Genomic DNA, 13,618 nt, shown 5'->3' on the forward strand with positions numbered 1-13,618 from the left:
CAATAACCTTAATAAAGCTCAGTCTAGTACAAAATAATGACCAACATGTACAGCACAGCAGTGACTACACCTGAGGAAGACACGTCCTGCTGAAGGCCCAGTAGAGGAATCAGAGAAGTTTCACAAAGGTTTAGAAGATGTGCTGTGTGAGCTTAGTGTTCAAAAATGCATAAGAACAAAAGGACCTTCAAGGCAGGGAGACACTACAACATAGGGGAAGCAGAGAGATGTGAAAAAAGCATGAACCGTTCTAAGAAATGCAACAGGTCAATGTGATAAGGGCAGAACAGGAATGAATACGAAATGAGTACGAATTAATGGGTACAAAAGAGAGTCAGGATAAATGACTTAACAGGTAGACCAAGGCCACAACTTTATTCTCTACATAAATGATATAATGACAAATTAAACTGTTGTCCATAAATCCTTCATAAAAGTCTCTAATAGGGAAGAAAATTAACAGATTTCAGTTTAATCTCATATATCTTACTTTGAAGGAGGTACTAGAAAACAATTATATAATCCAATAGCCATTGCTTTATACAGATTAACCAACTTGAGGATCAATTGTTTCATCATAAAAAACTAATGATCATAAATACAAGATTAAAAATGTACCATGGAAATTTGTGTACAACTGAGGCTTTTTAAAACACATGAATAAAGCTCAAACAAAAATGTATTAATTATAGACTTCTTTATAACATATATACAAACATATATATGAGGCTATATGTAAATATAAATTGCTCTCCCACTCAAGAGAACAATATTATAAATGAATGCATAAATAACAATATTGCTACATACAACTTTTATAAATGATGAAACTTATAACTGCGTATCACACTGGAAAAGATGTCTCACTAGGTAACTTGTTATATTTACTCTGTGTCCATTTTACTTTAAAAGTTATTAATTTAATGGAAAGAACACTGCATTTGGGAGCCAAAGAACACATATTCAAGTGCTGGCACAGGCACATATGAGCTATTATTAAGCAAGTCACTTAACTTCTCTGTGTGTAAGTTACTTTACAAAACAAAAATCAAAATCCACATCTCCTGATCTGTTAAGGTTTCTGCGAAGCAGCAAATCTGACAAAGCTTTGTAAACCATAGTGAGCAATAAAACTGTTTAGTTACAGACTTCTAAATATTATTAATATAGAACTAAAAGCCTTTAGGTCATCTGCTGCCCCTCCCTCCACCCCCCAATGAAGCACAATTAAAACCTGAGATGATAAATCTGATAGACTTTGATAAGCATGTCTCACCACCTCTCTTCATAACCTTACCTTCGAATGAGCAGGCCCTCTTTCTTTCAGAAGTTTATACTGGGGTTGGACTCTATTGAAACGGGCTAACTCATTTACCAGACACATTGGAGTTTTCTCTTTGGGGTTTGCCATTTTATCTTGGAGAGAAGCTGTAAATAAAAAGGCTTTAAAGTTTTTGTGAAGAATGACTTTAAAATGGAAGAAAAGCTAATTTTGACTTTTTTAGATCGACGTCAGATTGTAAATTTGGATTAAATTATTTTCATGAATTTTATATAAAAAACTCAAACCATCTAAAGTGTTCCATTACATGCAACAGAAATATGTATCACATTTAAACAATAAATTCAGGTAACGTTTTCCCTAAGTACCTAAATTGCTCTCTATACATTTTTTGATAACAGCACACATACCGATTTTTAAATAATACGATTATAATGATTTTTAGTTTATCTTATAACTTTCCTTTCCTCTCAAAAAATTTTAGCATAAACACATAATTCTCCTGATTCTTATTACTATAAAACTATATTCTACCTTATTATCATTTGATCTTACTTTTTTTTTTCCTTCTTATTTTGAGGCAGCATATTAATTGAAAAAGCTCTAGACTTGGGAATGGAGTCTAAGCTTAAGTACTAGCTCTTTCAACTACTATTTTTAGTAACTTCCTTTCCTTTTTGGGTTTTTTTTTTTTTTTCATAAAATTTTAAAAGAAGTAGAAAGGACAATTTAACAAATGTCCAAGTTCTTACCCCTTAGAACTGAAATTAATATTTTCCAAGTTTAAGTCTCATTAAAACAAAACAAAACAGTATTATATTCCAGTTAAGGTCCGTTTATCCTTTCCAGAAACCACTACTAAATGATTTTAGAATATATCCCTCTGGAATATTTTATAATACATTTACATGCATGTATGTATATCCATGAAAATACAATCTTGAGATATATATGGTTTAGCAGTCACATTAATAGTAATATAACATATAATTTTCAAACTTTCTTCACTCTTCATTATGTTTTTGATATTATAACTTATATAGATCCATTGTGTTACTTTTAACTGCTGTATAATTTCCATCACAATACCACATCGGTTTTCTAATACACTCCCCTACTGACAGACATTTAAATTGTTTCAATTCTTTACCTTTATGAGTAAAAACATGCTGCCAAAGGGCACTCAGAATGACTGTACCAAATTACCTTCTGCTGGCAGTATGAGAATTACCACTTCCCTTCAACCCTGAAGACATGGAGTATGGTCAGGTATTTTAATTTTTGATAATTTGATGTCTGATGAATTGTATCCCTCTATTAGTTTTTGTTTTCCCCGCTATTACTTTAATTTGCATTCCCATTTTCCTAGTGAGTCTAATCACCTTCTCATGTTATTGATCATTTGGGTTTCCTCCTTGGGAACAACTCCTGTCTTTTTTTCTATTGATTATTTTATGTATAATATTTATCAATATTTTCTTTTACAGTCTGTGCTTGCTATTTGTTTAAGAAACCCCTCCCTGGGGCGCCTGGGTGGCTCAGTGGGTTAAGCTTCTGCCTTCAGCTCAGGTCATGATCTCAGGGTTCTGGGATCGAGCCCCACATCGGGCTCTCTGCTGGGCAGGGAGCCAACTTCCTCCTCTCTCTCTCTCTCTCTCTGCCTGCCTCTCTGTCTAATTGTGATATCTCTCTGTCAAATAAATAAAATCTTAAAAAAAAAAAAAAAGAAACCCCTCCCTAACCTGCAAGGTATTAATGATTTTTACTTAATTTAACTAAGCCTTCTATGCTTTATCCTTAAGAATATAATAAATCTATCCTACTTAACTCACAAGTTGTTTTGAGGTTAAGATTTTTTAACGTACAATATTCTAAATTCTACCACAATTATTACAGCTTCAAAATATTTTCCTAATACTCTATTGTTTTATCCTGTATTAGTCATTCATCTCATTTATAGACACATTAACTACGTTTTAGTCTTCTTTCATCTCCTATTAAATCATACCAAGAAATATTTTAAAACCTTAGCATAAAACACTCAAGTGGCTTACTTTCTGCTCAATTAAACTAGTCACAGTGTGTGAAAAATACATTAAATAAATAGAAATAGCTCAATTTAGAAACTTTATGAACTTTCTATGGCAAATTTAATGAACAAAACAGTATTCTCTTAACTTTTTCATACTCTTTTCAGGATCAATAATTTAACACAATAATTTGATCACATTACAATTTAGAAATTATTTGATTAAAAAACTACATAAATACCTACTAAAGCACAAGTGAAAGAAAGGAGAACCTAAACAACCACCTGTAGGACCAATACAGTTGACAACTGATTCTACAATTAAACTACTCTAAGTGGCATGTAAAACAAACAGAAAAACTAGTAATTTTTACTTTTTGGAACAGCACAAAAAAGACAAGAGTAAGTCAAGAGAGGTTTGAGGAAATCTGCATCTTACTTATTTCACTGTAAATTTTATAAATTGTACCATAAGTCAGTCATCATATAAAATACTAGGTGACTTGGGTTATAATCAGTTTGGGTCCTTGCATACCATGGCATTAAATAACTCAAGTACAACAGAAGACACAGATACCTATGCCTGTATCAAGAAGCAAAGAAAAATGACAATTTGTTAAAAATGAGAAAATATTAAAGTCTGGTAAAAATCAGCTAATTTTGCATAACACTTAAATAGCACATATACTACTGTATAATTTTTATAACTCAGCAATGCAATATATTCATCTGTTAAAATGCAAAAAATATTAGGAGCATATCAAGCACAATGTGACAATTTTATAGTCACTATGAAAATTTTTCATAGTACAGATTTTTAATATATTAAAATGATAAAATATATATGTTGGCTGATTGAGTTTAAATTTTTAAAAAATGATGTTCACAGCCCTGTATACTTGCTTGGTAAGAAAACCAGATCTAAATACTTTAGGGGCGCCTGGGTGGCTCAGTGGGTTAAGCCGCTGCCTTCGGCTCAGGTCATGATCTCAGGGTCCTGGGATGGAGTCCCGCATCGGGCTATCTGCTCGGCAGGGAGCCTGCTTCCTCCTCTCTCTCTCTGCCTGCCTCTCTGACTACTTGTAATCTCTCTCTGTCAAATAAATAAATAAAATCTTTAAAAAAATAAATAAATAAATAAATAAATAAATAAATACTTTAAAGTAAAATGTCAACTAATAACATGGTGTTAAACGTATATCTCATTAACTTTGACTTTTCACTGCATAAAAATAACATAAATCCTATAAAATTTTTTAATGTGTTTAAAATGTTTAATAAACATTTTTTAATGTGTCGCTTAAGATTTGGTGTGAAACGTGTGCAAATACACACAGAATCTCATTTAAATAAAGCTTTATAACTAAAATTTAAAGGTTTAAATTTGGTAGATTTTAAAATATTTAGACCTAGTTGTAATTTATTTTACAGAATGATTAAAACTTTATTTTAAATAGCTACACCTCTATTTAATCAGGAATCTTATTAGTATTAACTACTTGACAGAGCTCAGTGATAGAGCAATAATTAAAATTTAAGCCAAAATTTTTGGGATGCCTGGGTGGGTCAGTCAGTTCAGTGATAAACTCTTGATTTTGTCTCAGCTCATGATCCTCAGATCATGGGATCTAGCCCTGTGTGGGGCTCTGCACTCATTGGGGAATCTATGTGACATTCTCTCTCTTCCTTTCCCTCTTCCCTCGCCCAACTGCACAGGTGCATGATCTTGCTACTCTCTTTTTTATACCTTTTTATATCTTTTTCAAAAAATTAAACCAAAATTTTAATAAAGCATCTACAAAACTATAAAACTAACCTATAAAAGTTAAGACCTACAAGCTTAATTTATATATAACTTCTTAGAAAAGTCAATAATGCAAAAAGGGAGAAATACATATACTGTTGTATAGGTATACAATTTGAAAAGACCTGTGAATGTTTTCATCAAGATATTTTGAAATAGGCTTCAAGTCAGTTTGGTGGCTGGGATAGAAGCCTACTTAGAAGTAAATAAAATTAATGATAATGGATTTCACAATCTAAGACTTTCCCATTTTGAGAGAGCAACTGCCGTTTGATGGTTAGGAACCTGCTTTGGATATCTCAGCTACTTACTGATTCCATATGAGTTTGAGAAAGTATTTAAAGGTCACTTTCTAGGCAGTAAAACAAAAATAATAGTTGCTTTTATATTACTGGATAATTTTATGAGTTGAATGGGATAACATAAGACCTGTTAACAATGATAAGAATCCATTATTATTCTGATTATAAATAATTTGTTAAAGCACACTACCATCAAATTATGAAAAGAGTGATACAGTTTTATAAACGTTTTTACATAGCCTTCCAAGTTAAAATATTCTGAATTAAAATGTTAGGAAAAGCTGATTTGATTCACACAAATAGACTTCTTTAATATTCTGTAAAAAGCATGTATTTGTTATTTTTTCCAGACTTACGACTATGACTGACTTATAAATTTGGTTCCACTGAAAAATTTCCAGCTGTGCTACAAAAGACATTTTAAGATTTCTCATATTTGTGTTAGGGAATATTCTATGTTGGTATTAAATTTGTTTACATGTAACTCACCATAACTTTGATGAGTAATACTAGTAAATAGATATTTATAACCCCAGTATCAGCACATTCAACAAAAATTAGTACACTCTAGTCTTTTTGAGACAAACCCTACTTTTGTATTTTTATAAAATGTCCTGACTCTCTGGGACTTAAATCTTCAAACCATACCAAAATAATGTAGCTGAGAATTTTTAATCAACAGGCAAAATCCCGGTCCCAAGAAAGCTCACAAAATGGCATAAGAAACAGGCACATACCATAAACAAATACAATACAATACAAATGCTAATGATAAGGTTGCTACAGGGAGTTCTTAGGTGAAAGAGGTACTAAAAGAGCAGTTTTCAAGAGGTGGTGATTAGTTAAGTAAGCCTGCAAGGGTAGAACAAAGACAATCCAAGCTTGTCCACAGCACACATGCAGGAGAAAGCACATAAAACACATCACATTCCAGCAAATACAAGTAGATCGTTAGCAGAAAACAGAACGCATATAAGGAAACTGCAGAAAAAACTGAACCAGAATCCACCAAAATACCAAAAACTTCCTAAGCCAGAACTTACAGTAGCAACATTTTTAAAGTAGTTAAATTGCAGCCAGAGCTGTTGCTAATACTTAGTCTACCTCACCTGCCAAGGCAAGTCTCTCCATAGAAGAATCTATTTCCATCCCTGGTCCCAGAAATGACTTGGACACAGTTTCTAAGTCTCTTTGCTGGCTTCCCTTCCCCTAGGCCCTGCTATTGGAAGTGACTCATCCTAATACCCAAGTTAAAAAATTTAAAAAAAAAAAAAAAAACAGAGTCAAAGGAGCAAAGGAATTTGCCTTCCACAGGCTCTTGCCTTCTAGGAGAAAGAAATAAGACTACCTCTCCACAGCTGTAACTAAAACAAACCATGTAACTTCAGATTAGACTATAACCTAAGGTTGTCCAAGGAAATCAATACCCAAAGATCAAACTGTTCTAATTGCCTATCGATTAGGGAAAAATTTAAGTTCCTACCTTATATAAACATAAAAATAAATTCCCTAAGTATAAAAATATAAAATATAAAAATATGATAAAAGCACAAGAAAATTTGGCTAAATTTGTCATAATCCTGTAAGACAAACAACTTTTCTAGGTAAGAAGGGAAACCTAAAAGTTATAATGGGATCTACTAATAGATTTAATAATAACATAAAAATGTAGAACTCCCATACTAGCAAAAGATACCACAAATTATGCTTTAAAAAGTCTACAAACGGGGGCGCCTGGGTGGCTCAGTGGGTTAAAGCCTCTGCCTTCGGCTCAGGTCATGATCTCAGAGTCCTAGGATAGAGCTCTGCATGGAGCTCCGCATGGGGCTCTGCTCAGTGGGGAGCCTGCTTCCCTTCCTCTCTCTGCCTGCCTCTCTGCCTACTTGTGATCTCTGTCTGTCAAATAAATAAATAAAATCTTTTAAAAAAAAAAGTCTACAAACTGAAGAAATACTTGCAACATATAAAGAAAAATTGTTGACACCCATAAAACACAAAGATGATAAAAAAATTTTTTTAAATCCAGTAGAAAAAAGGGCAAATGTACTCACAATCAACTCACAATATAATTTGAGTAAACACGTCTGCTCAAAAACTAATGTCTAAAGAAATAAATATTTGAATTTCAATGAAATGTAATTTATCACACTAAACTGATAAAGACCGTAAAATGATCATATAAGTATTGGCAAGGATGTAGGAAAATGGGTGCAAACTCTACCAATGCAAATAGAATGTGGACAAACTTTTTGGTGAGCAAACTGGCAATACTGATTAAAGCTTCAATTGCAGGGCACCTGGGTGGTGCAGTTGATTCAGACTCCAACTCTTGGTTTCAGCTCAGGTAGTGATCTTAGGGTTATGAGATCGAGTCCCGCAATGGGCTCTGCACTCAGTGCAGAATCTGCTTGAGCTTCTCTCCCTTTCCCTCTGCTTCTCCATGCTGTGCACATGCACTCTCTCTAAAATAAATAAGTAAAGCTAAAAAAAAAAAAAAAAGAAAGAAAAGAAAAGTTTCAATTGCCTCTATTTTTAAAAGAGCAACTCTACATCCAGGTATTCATACTATAGGAAGACTCACATAAAATATACACAGTGACAATATGCATAGCAAGACTATAATTCAAGAGCTACAAACAAGCTAAATATTTATCCAGCAATAATTAACTGGTTAAATAAACTACAGTGGGATGTGCAACCCTGAAAAGATGAGGTACAGATCTTGTGCACTGACATGGAAGATGTTACAAAAGTGTTAAATGAAAAACAGGACAGCTTACTGTCTGATCTTTTTTTTTTTTTTTTTTAATCAAGTAAGTGCCTGTGCATAACAGAAGAAATGCAACAGGCAGGGAACAGAAAGACTCCTCATTTTTTTTTCCTTGCCTTTTATTTATTTATTGTCAGAGAGAGAGAGTAAGTACATGCACAAGCAGTGGGAGCACCAAGCAGAAGAAGAAGCAGGCTCGCCACTGAGCAAGGAACCCTATGCAGGACTTGGTCCCAGAACCTTAGGATCATGACCTGAGCCAAAGGCAGTTGCTTTACTGACCTACTGAGCCACCCAGGTATCTGGAGAATCCACAATTTCTACTTTATAGTACCCCATTGTTGTACCTTTTTACAATGAATAGGCATATATATATATATACTTTACATTTAAAAAAATATTTTACAAAACCATACCAAAAGTAGGGAATGGTTTACAGTTTAAGTTTTAGACTCTGCCATTGTTCTTTCCAATCTTTACAGGGCCACCAAGGTTCTGAAAAACAAGATGCTCAAGGACCTGATTCAAAGCAGGCAGTAAGTGTGGTGTCTACAATCCCTGACTTTTACAAATGAAGCCACCTTGGGATTTAAACACTGCTAAAATATAGTGTAGCTTTACCAACATTTGATACGGTCGGTCTTCTTAACTTTAGCCATTGTAATAGCTACATAATGGTATCTCATGGTGAAGCTAATTTACATTCCCTACTGAGTACACATGTGATGTTTTCATATTTTACACACGATCTATATTTATCCTGTAATGAAGCATCCACCAAAATAGCTTACCCATTTTTCAATTGGGTTACTTTCCTTATTGTTTTATCTGAAGAGTTCTTTACTTATTCTAAATATGTCATTAGATATATGTTTCACAAAGATTTCCTCCCAGAATGTGGCATCTCTTTTTATTCCCTTACCAGTGTCTTCTGAAGAGCAGACTTTAATTTTAGTAAGATCTAGTTTATCAATTCATCCATTTACATATTGTGCTCTTGGTGTTGTATCTAAGAAATCATTAACTAGGTAAGGTCTCAAATATTCCCATTTTCTTCTAGCTTTATAGTTTGGGGCTGCACATTGAGGTCTCTGGGCCATTTTGAATTAATTTTTGTACATGGTGCAAAATATGGATTCATTTCCATTTTTTGTAGATCAATGTCCAGTGCTCAAGCAGTATTTGTGAAAAATGCTATTATTTTTTCCACTGTATTGCTTTTCATGGCTTTGTCAAAATCACTTATCAATATGTAAGTGGGTTTACTTCTGGACTATCTCTTATATTTCAGTAATATATTTGTCTATTTGTATGCCAATTCTACTTTTACTGTAGCTTTACAATATTTCTTGAAATTAGGTAGTGTTGGTACCCCAACACTGTTCTTTTTCCCACTTGTTTTGGCTATTCTAAGTTCTTGTATTTACATATGGATTTTATTCTAGGCAAAAATGCCTGCAAGGATTAGAGAAGAATTCCCTCGAATCTACAGGTTAATTTGGTAAAAATCAAATGTTTTCTTTCATTTTTAAAGTATTTCTTAGGTTTTTAATTTTTTTTTTTTAAGATTTTATTTATTTATTTGAGAGAGAGAGCACACCAACAAGCACGGGGAGCAGCAGAGAGAGAGAAGCAGGCTCTGGCTTAGCAGGGAACCCAATGAGAGACTCTATCCCAGGACCCTAAGACCACGACCTGAGCTGAAGGCAGATGCTTAAACAACTGAACCACCCAGGCACCCATTTTTTTTTTAATTTTTTAAGATTTTATTTGAGAGACGGAGATATGGCTAGCATGAGCAGGGGGAGGGGCAGAGGGAGAGAAGCAGACTCCCCACTGGGTGGGGAGCCCTACCTGAGGCTCCACCACAGGACCCTAAGAACATGACCCAAGCTAAAGTTAGACGCTTAACCAACTGAGCCCCTTAATTTTTTTTCTTTTTTAAGATTTTATTTATCTGACAGAAGGAGACACATGGAGAGAGGGAACACGAGTAGGGGGAGTGGGAGAGGGAGGAGCAGGCTACCTGCCAAGCAGGGAGCTCGATGTGGGACTCGATCCCAGGATCCCGGGATCATAACCTGAGCCGAAGGCAGACACTCAACAACTGAGCCACCCAGGTACCCCATTTTTTTTTATTTCTTTAAGATTTTATTTTTTATCAGTTCTATACCCAACATGGGGCCCAAACTCAAAAACCCAAGATCAAGAGTCTCATGCTCTTCCAAAGGAGCTAGCCACCCATGATCTCAGGCATCTCAGAGATCATTTTTTAAAGATAACTCCTTTTTAAAAACCTGTAAGAGAGGGGCGCCTGGGTGGCTCAGTGGGTTAAGCCGCTGCCTTCGGCTCAGGTCATGATCTCAGGGTGTTGGGATCGAGTCCTGCATCGGGCTCTCTGTTCAGCGGGGAGCCTGCTTCCCTCTGTCTCTCTCTGCCTGCCTCTCCATCTACTTGTGATTTCTCTCTGTCAAATAAATAAATAAATAAAATCTTTAAAAACCTTTAATTGAATTACAGTTACTGTAGCCAAGTTTCCGCCAATTTTCTTGTCCGGAATAGTTGGTTGTAAAGTTAGAATTCTGTAAATTGGTGATATGTTCTGAGTTCTCTGTATCTATCTATCTTCCCAAGACAAATTTGTGTGCTTTCGGTTTTTTTCTTATTGTTTTTGGGTGAGAAAAATGAAGTGTGTGTGAGAGAAATGAAGTTATAATAATGTGTGTGAGAGAGAAATGAGGTTATAATAAAGAAATACGACAGGTTTAGAAGAGACTTTGAAGGTCATCTTGTTCAATGAGAGAAGGTTTGAATGAGAGAGAGTGCAGAGGAACCCCTCCCCACGAGCAACCTAAGTTAATGCATTGTGTAGAACAGCTCGGATCTGTGGATGCTCCCCAATTAGGACCTCACTCTTCATTTACAAATTTTTGCAGTGTGTTCCTAACTTGGATATTTCCCTCATGCCATGACCTATCTTTCAGGTCTCCATGCCACACTCATTTTCCCCATGCCTACATTCCCCCTGACCTACAGCTCTTCAGACCTATGCTCCCTGCCTCCTTATAAAGTCTAGAAACTTAAGGTTTGTGATAGAACTATACTTCAGTTATGCAGCTTAGCAAACTCCTTTTTTTTTTAAATTTTTTTCTAAAAGTAAGCTCTATGCCCAATATAGGGCTTGAAGTCATGACCCCAAGATCAAGAGTTGCATGTTCTACTGACTGAGCCAGCCCAGAAACCTAGGAAACTCCTTCTAAAATTTACACCCAACCTCTCTCCTGCCTACCAGACTGAAAGGTTAACTGCTCGATGAACCGCACCAGCTGAGGTCTACTAGGACCTCAAGCTTAAGCTATCTAAACCAGCCTTGGGTTTGCACCCCTCCTGCCATCCTTATTTCTCTGAAAGGCATCACCTTGCAGTAACCCCAGCTTGAAACCACCGTGATTTCTCTCCCATCTCTCGTGTTCAATTGCCAGTGTTGCAGAGTTTGTTTCTAAAATATCTCCTCACGGGGCGCCTGGGTGGCTCAGTGGGTTAAGCTGCTGCCTTCGGCTCAGGTCATGATCTCAGGGTCCTGGGATCGAGTCCCGCATCGGGCTCTCTGCTCGGCAGGGAGCCTGCTTCCTCCTCTCTCTCTCTCTCTGCCTGCCTCTCTGCCTACTTGTGATCTCTCTCTGTCAAATAAATAAATAAAATCTTTAAAAAAAAAAATAAATAAATAAAATAAAATAAAATAAAATAAAATATCTCCTCAGGGCTCTTGGGTGGCTCGGTGGGTTAAGCCTCTGCCTTCAGCCCAGGTCATGATCTCAGGGTCCTGGGATCAAGTCCGGCATCGGGCTCTCTGCTCAGCAGGGAGCCTGCTTCTCTCTCTCTCTCTCTCTCTCTCCGCCTGCCTTTCTGCCTATTTGTGATATCTCTCTGTCAAAAAAATGAATAAAATATTTTTAAAAAATGAAATAAAATATCTCCTCTGTCCTTCCCTTTTTCTTTACTCCCTTTAACACTAAACCAATGCACATTCTCATTACTTCTCACCAATCTGTGGTTTCCCCTTGCTTCAATCCAAAAAAATCAACATTTTAACAAATTTCAGTTTTCCAACTCATACACAGGTTATACAGTTAATTTTCAATATTGAAATAACATCTCATAGATAATTGTGTTTTATAACATCACCATGAACAATGAATTATCAAATATCAACTCACCGCTGCTAGGGGAAAGACAGGTTCCTACAAACCTCTGGTCATATTTTTCTCAATCAATATATAACACTGCTATTCATGTGTTTCTGGTTATAGATCCCCTACTTAGTATATATTGTTGATTAACACTGAACTCAGAGCTGACAACACTCTAACTCCTGCATGAACAAAGCTAATCTAAATACATGTACTTTCTCCATAAGTCACATCACAACGTTCTTGTGCTTAGGAATACTACACAGCACCTTAGCACCATGCTTAGGAGACATTTTAAACGGGCAAATAACCAACCAAAAAACACAAAAATGCTAAAAATGTGGCACTAAACAGAGCAAGAAAAAGACGCTTGCTTAATGCATGAGAGCTAAAACAAGAAAACAATGTTCCTCCTCTGTTCGGACTCTGCACATCAGGCAACTCTATCTAATTTTGTGCCAGTCGGCAGAGCACTGCAAGTATTGATTTGAGGATTACAAATAACTTTTACCCAATGGTTCAATTCAAAATATACAATCTGTACCAATTCTATCTCTAATGTATTCAGGTATCCTTCACTTTCAACAGTATTTTGTAGCTTTCAATTTTCTTTAACATATTTTGTTAGATTTATCATAAGTATTTCATATTTTCATATTTTTAAATCATAACTTTTATTTCAATTTCTCATTCCTCCTTGCTACTTTATAGAAATCCAACTGATTTTTTTATATTAATGTTCTATACTTCAACTTTACTAAACTCTATTGATTAGTACTAACAGGATTCTGTGTGATTTTCAACATAGACAATTAGGCCATCTGTGAATAAGGATAGCTTTATTCCTTCCTTTCACATGTGAATAACATTTTTATTCTTCCCTGATTGCATTACCTAGAATCGCCAGGAAAATGTTGAATACGACTGGTAAAAGTAAACATCTCTATCTTGTTCCTGATTGTAAAAAGAAAGTATTCAATCTTTCACCAGTAAGTACAATGTCAGTAAATGAGGTTTGTCATGAATGTCCATTACCAGATTGAGAAATTTTACTTATTTTTTTTAACATAATTTTGTTTATTTTTTTCAGTGTTTCGAGATTCATTGTTTATGCACCACACCCAGTGCTCCATGCAATACGTGCCCTCCTTAGTATCCACAACCAGGCTCACCCAAACCCCCACTCCCCTCCCCTCCAAAACCCTCCATATGTTTCTCAGAGTCCACGGTCTCTCATGGTT

The 13,618-nt window shown here is 35.3% G+C and overlaps 1 protein-coding gene across 11 annotated transcripts in view; it reads right to left on the minus strand.

Moving 5' to 3' along the window:
- STAU2 (staufen double-stranded RNA binding protein 2) overlaps nt 1–13,618 on the minus strand; it is a 324,604-nt gene that overhangs the window by 276,522 nt on the left and 34,464 nt on the right. For 4 of the 11 annotated variants that reach the window (XM_059394721.1, XM_059394727.1, XM_059394719.1 and 1 more), the window contains exon 3: nt 1,298–1,428. The exons of 6 other annotated variants lie outside the window; for them this stretch is intronic. In XM_059394721.1, the coding sequence (XP_059250704.1) occupies nt 1,298–1,411 (114 nt within the window). In that variant the 5' untranslated portion in view covers nt 1,412–1,428. Of the gene's footprint in view, nt 1–1,297; nt 1,429–7,714; nt 7,828–13,618 lie in introns of those variants that run through there. One more of the 11 variants, XM_059394722.1, reaches the window with a different exon arrangement.

This window comes from Mustela nigripes, chromosome 3 (assembly GCF_022355385.1).
Source record: "Mustela nigripes isolate SB6536 chromosome 3, MUSNIG.SB6536, whole genome shotgun sequence".
Classification (NCBI taxonomy): domain Eukaryota; kingdom Metazoa; phylum Chordata; class Mammalia; order Carnivora; family Mustelidae; genus Mustela; species Mustela nigripes.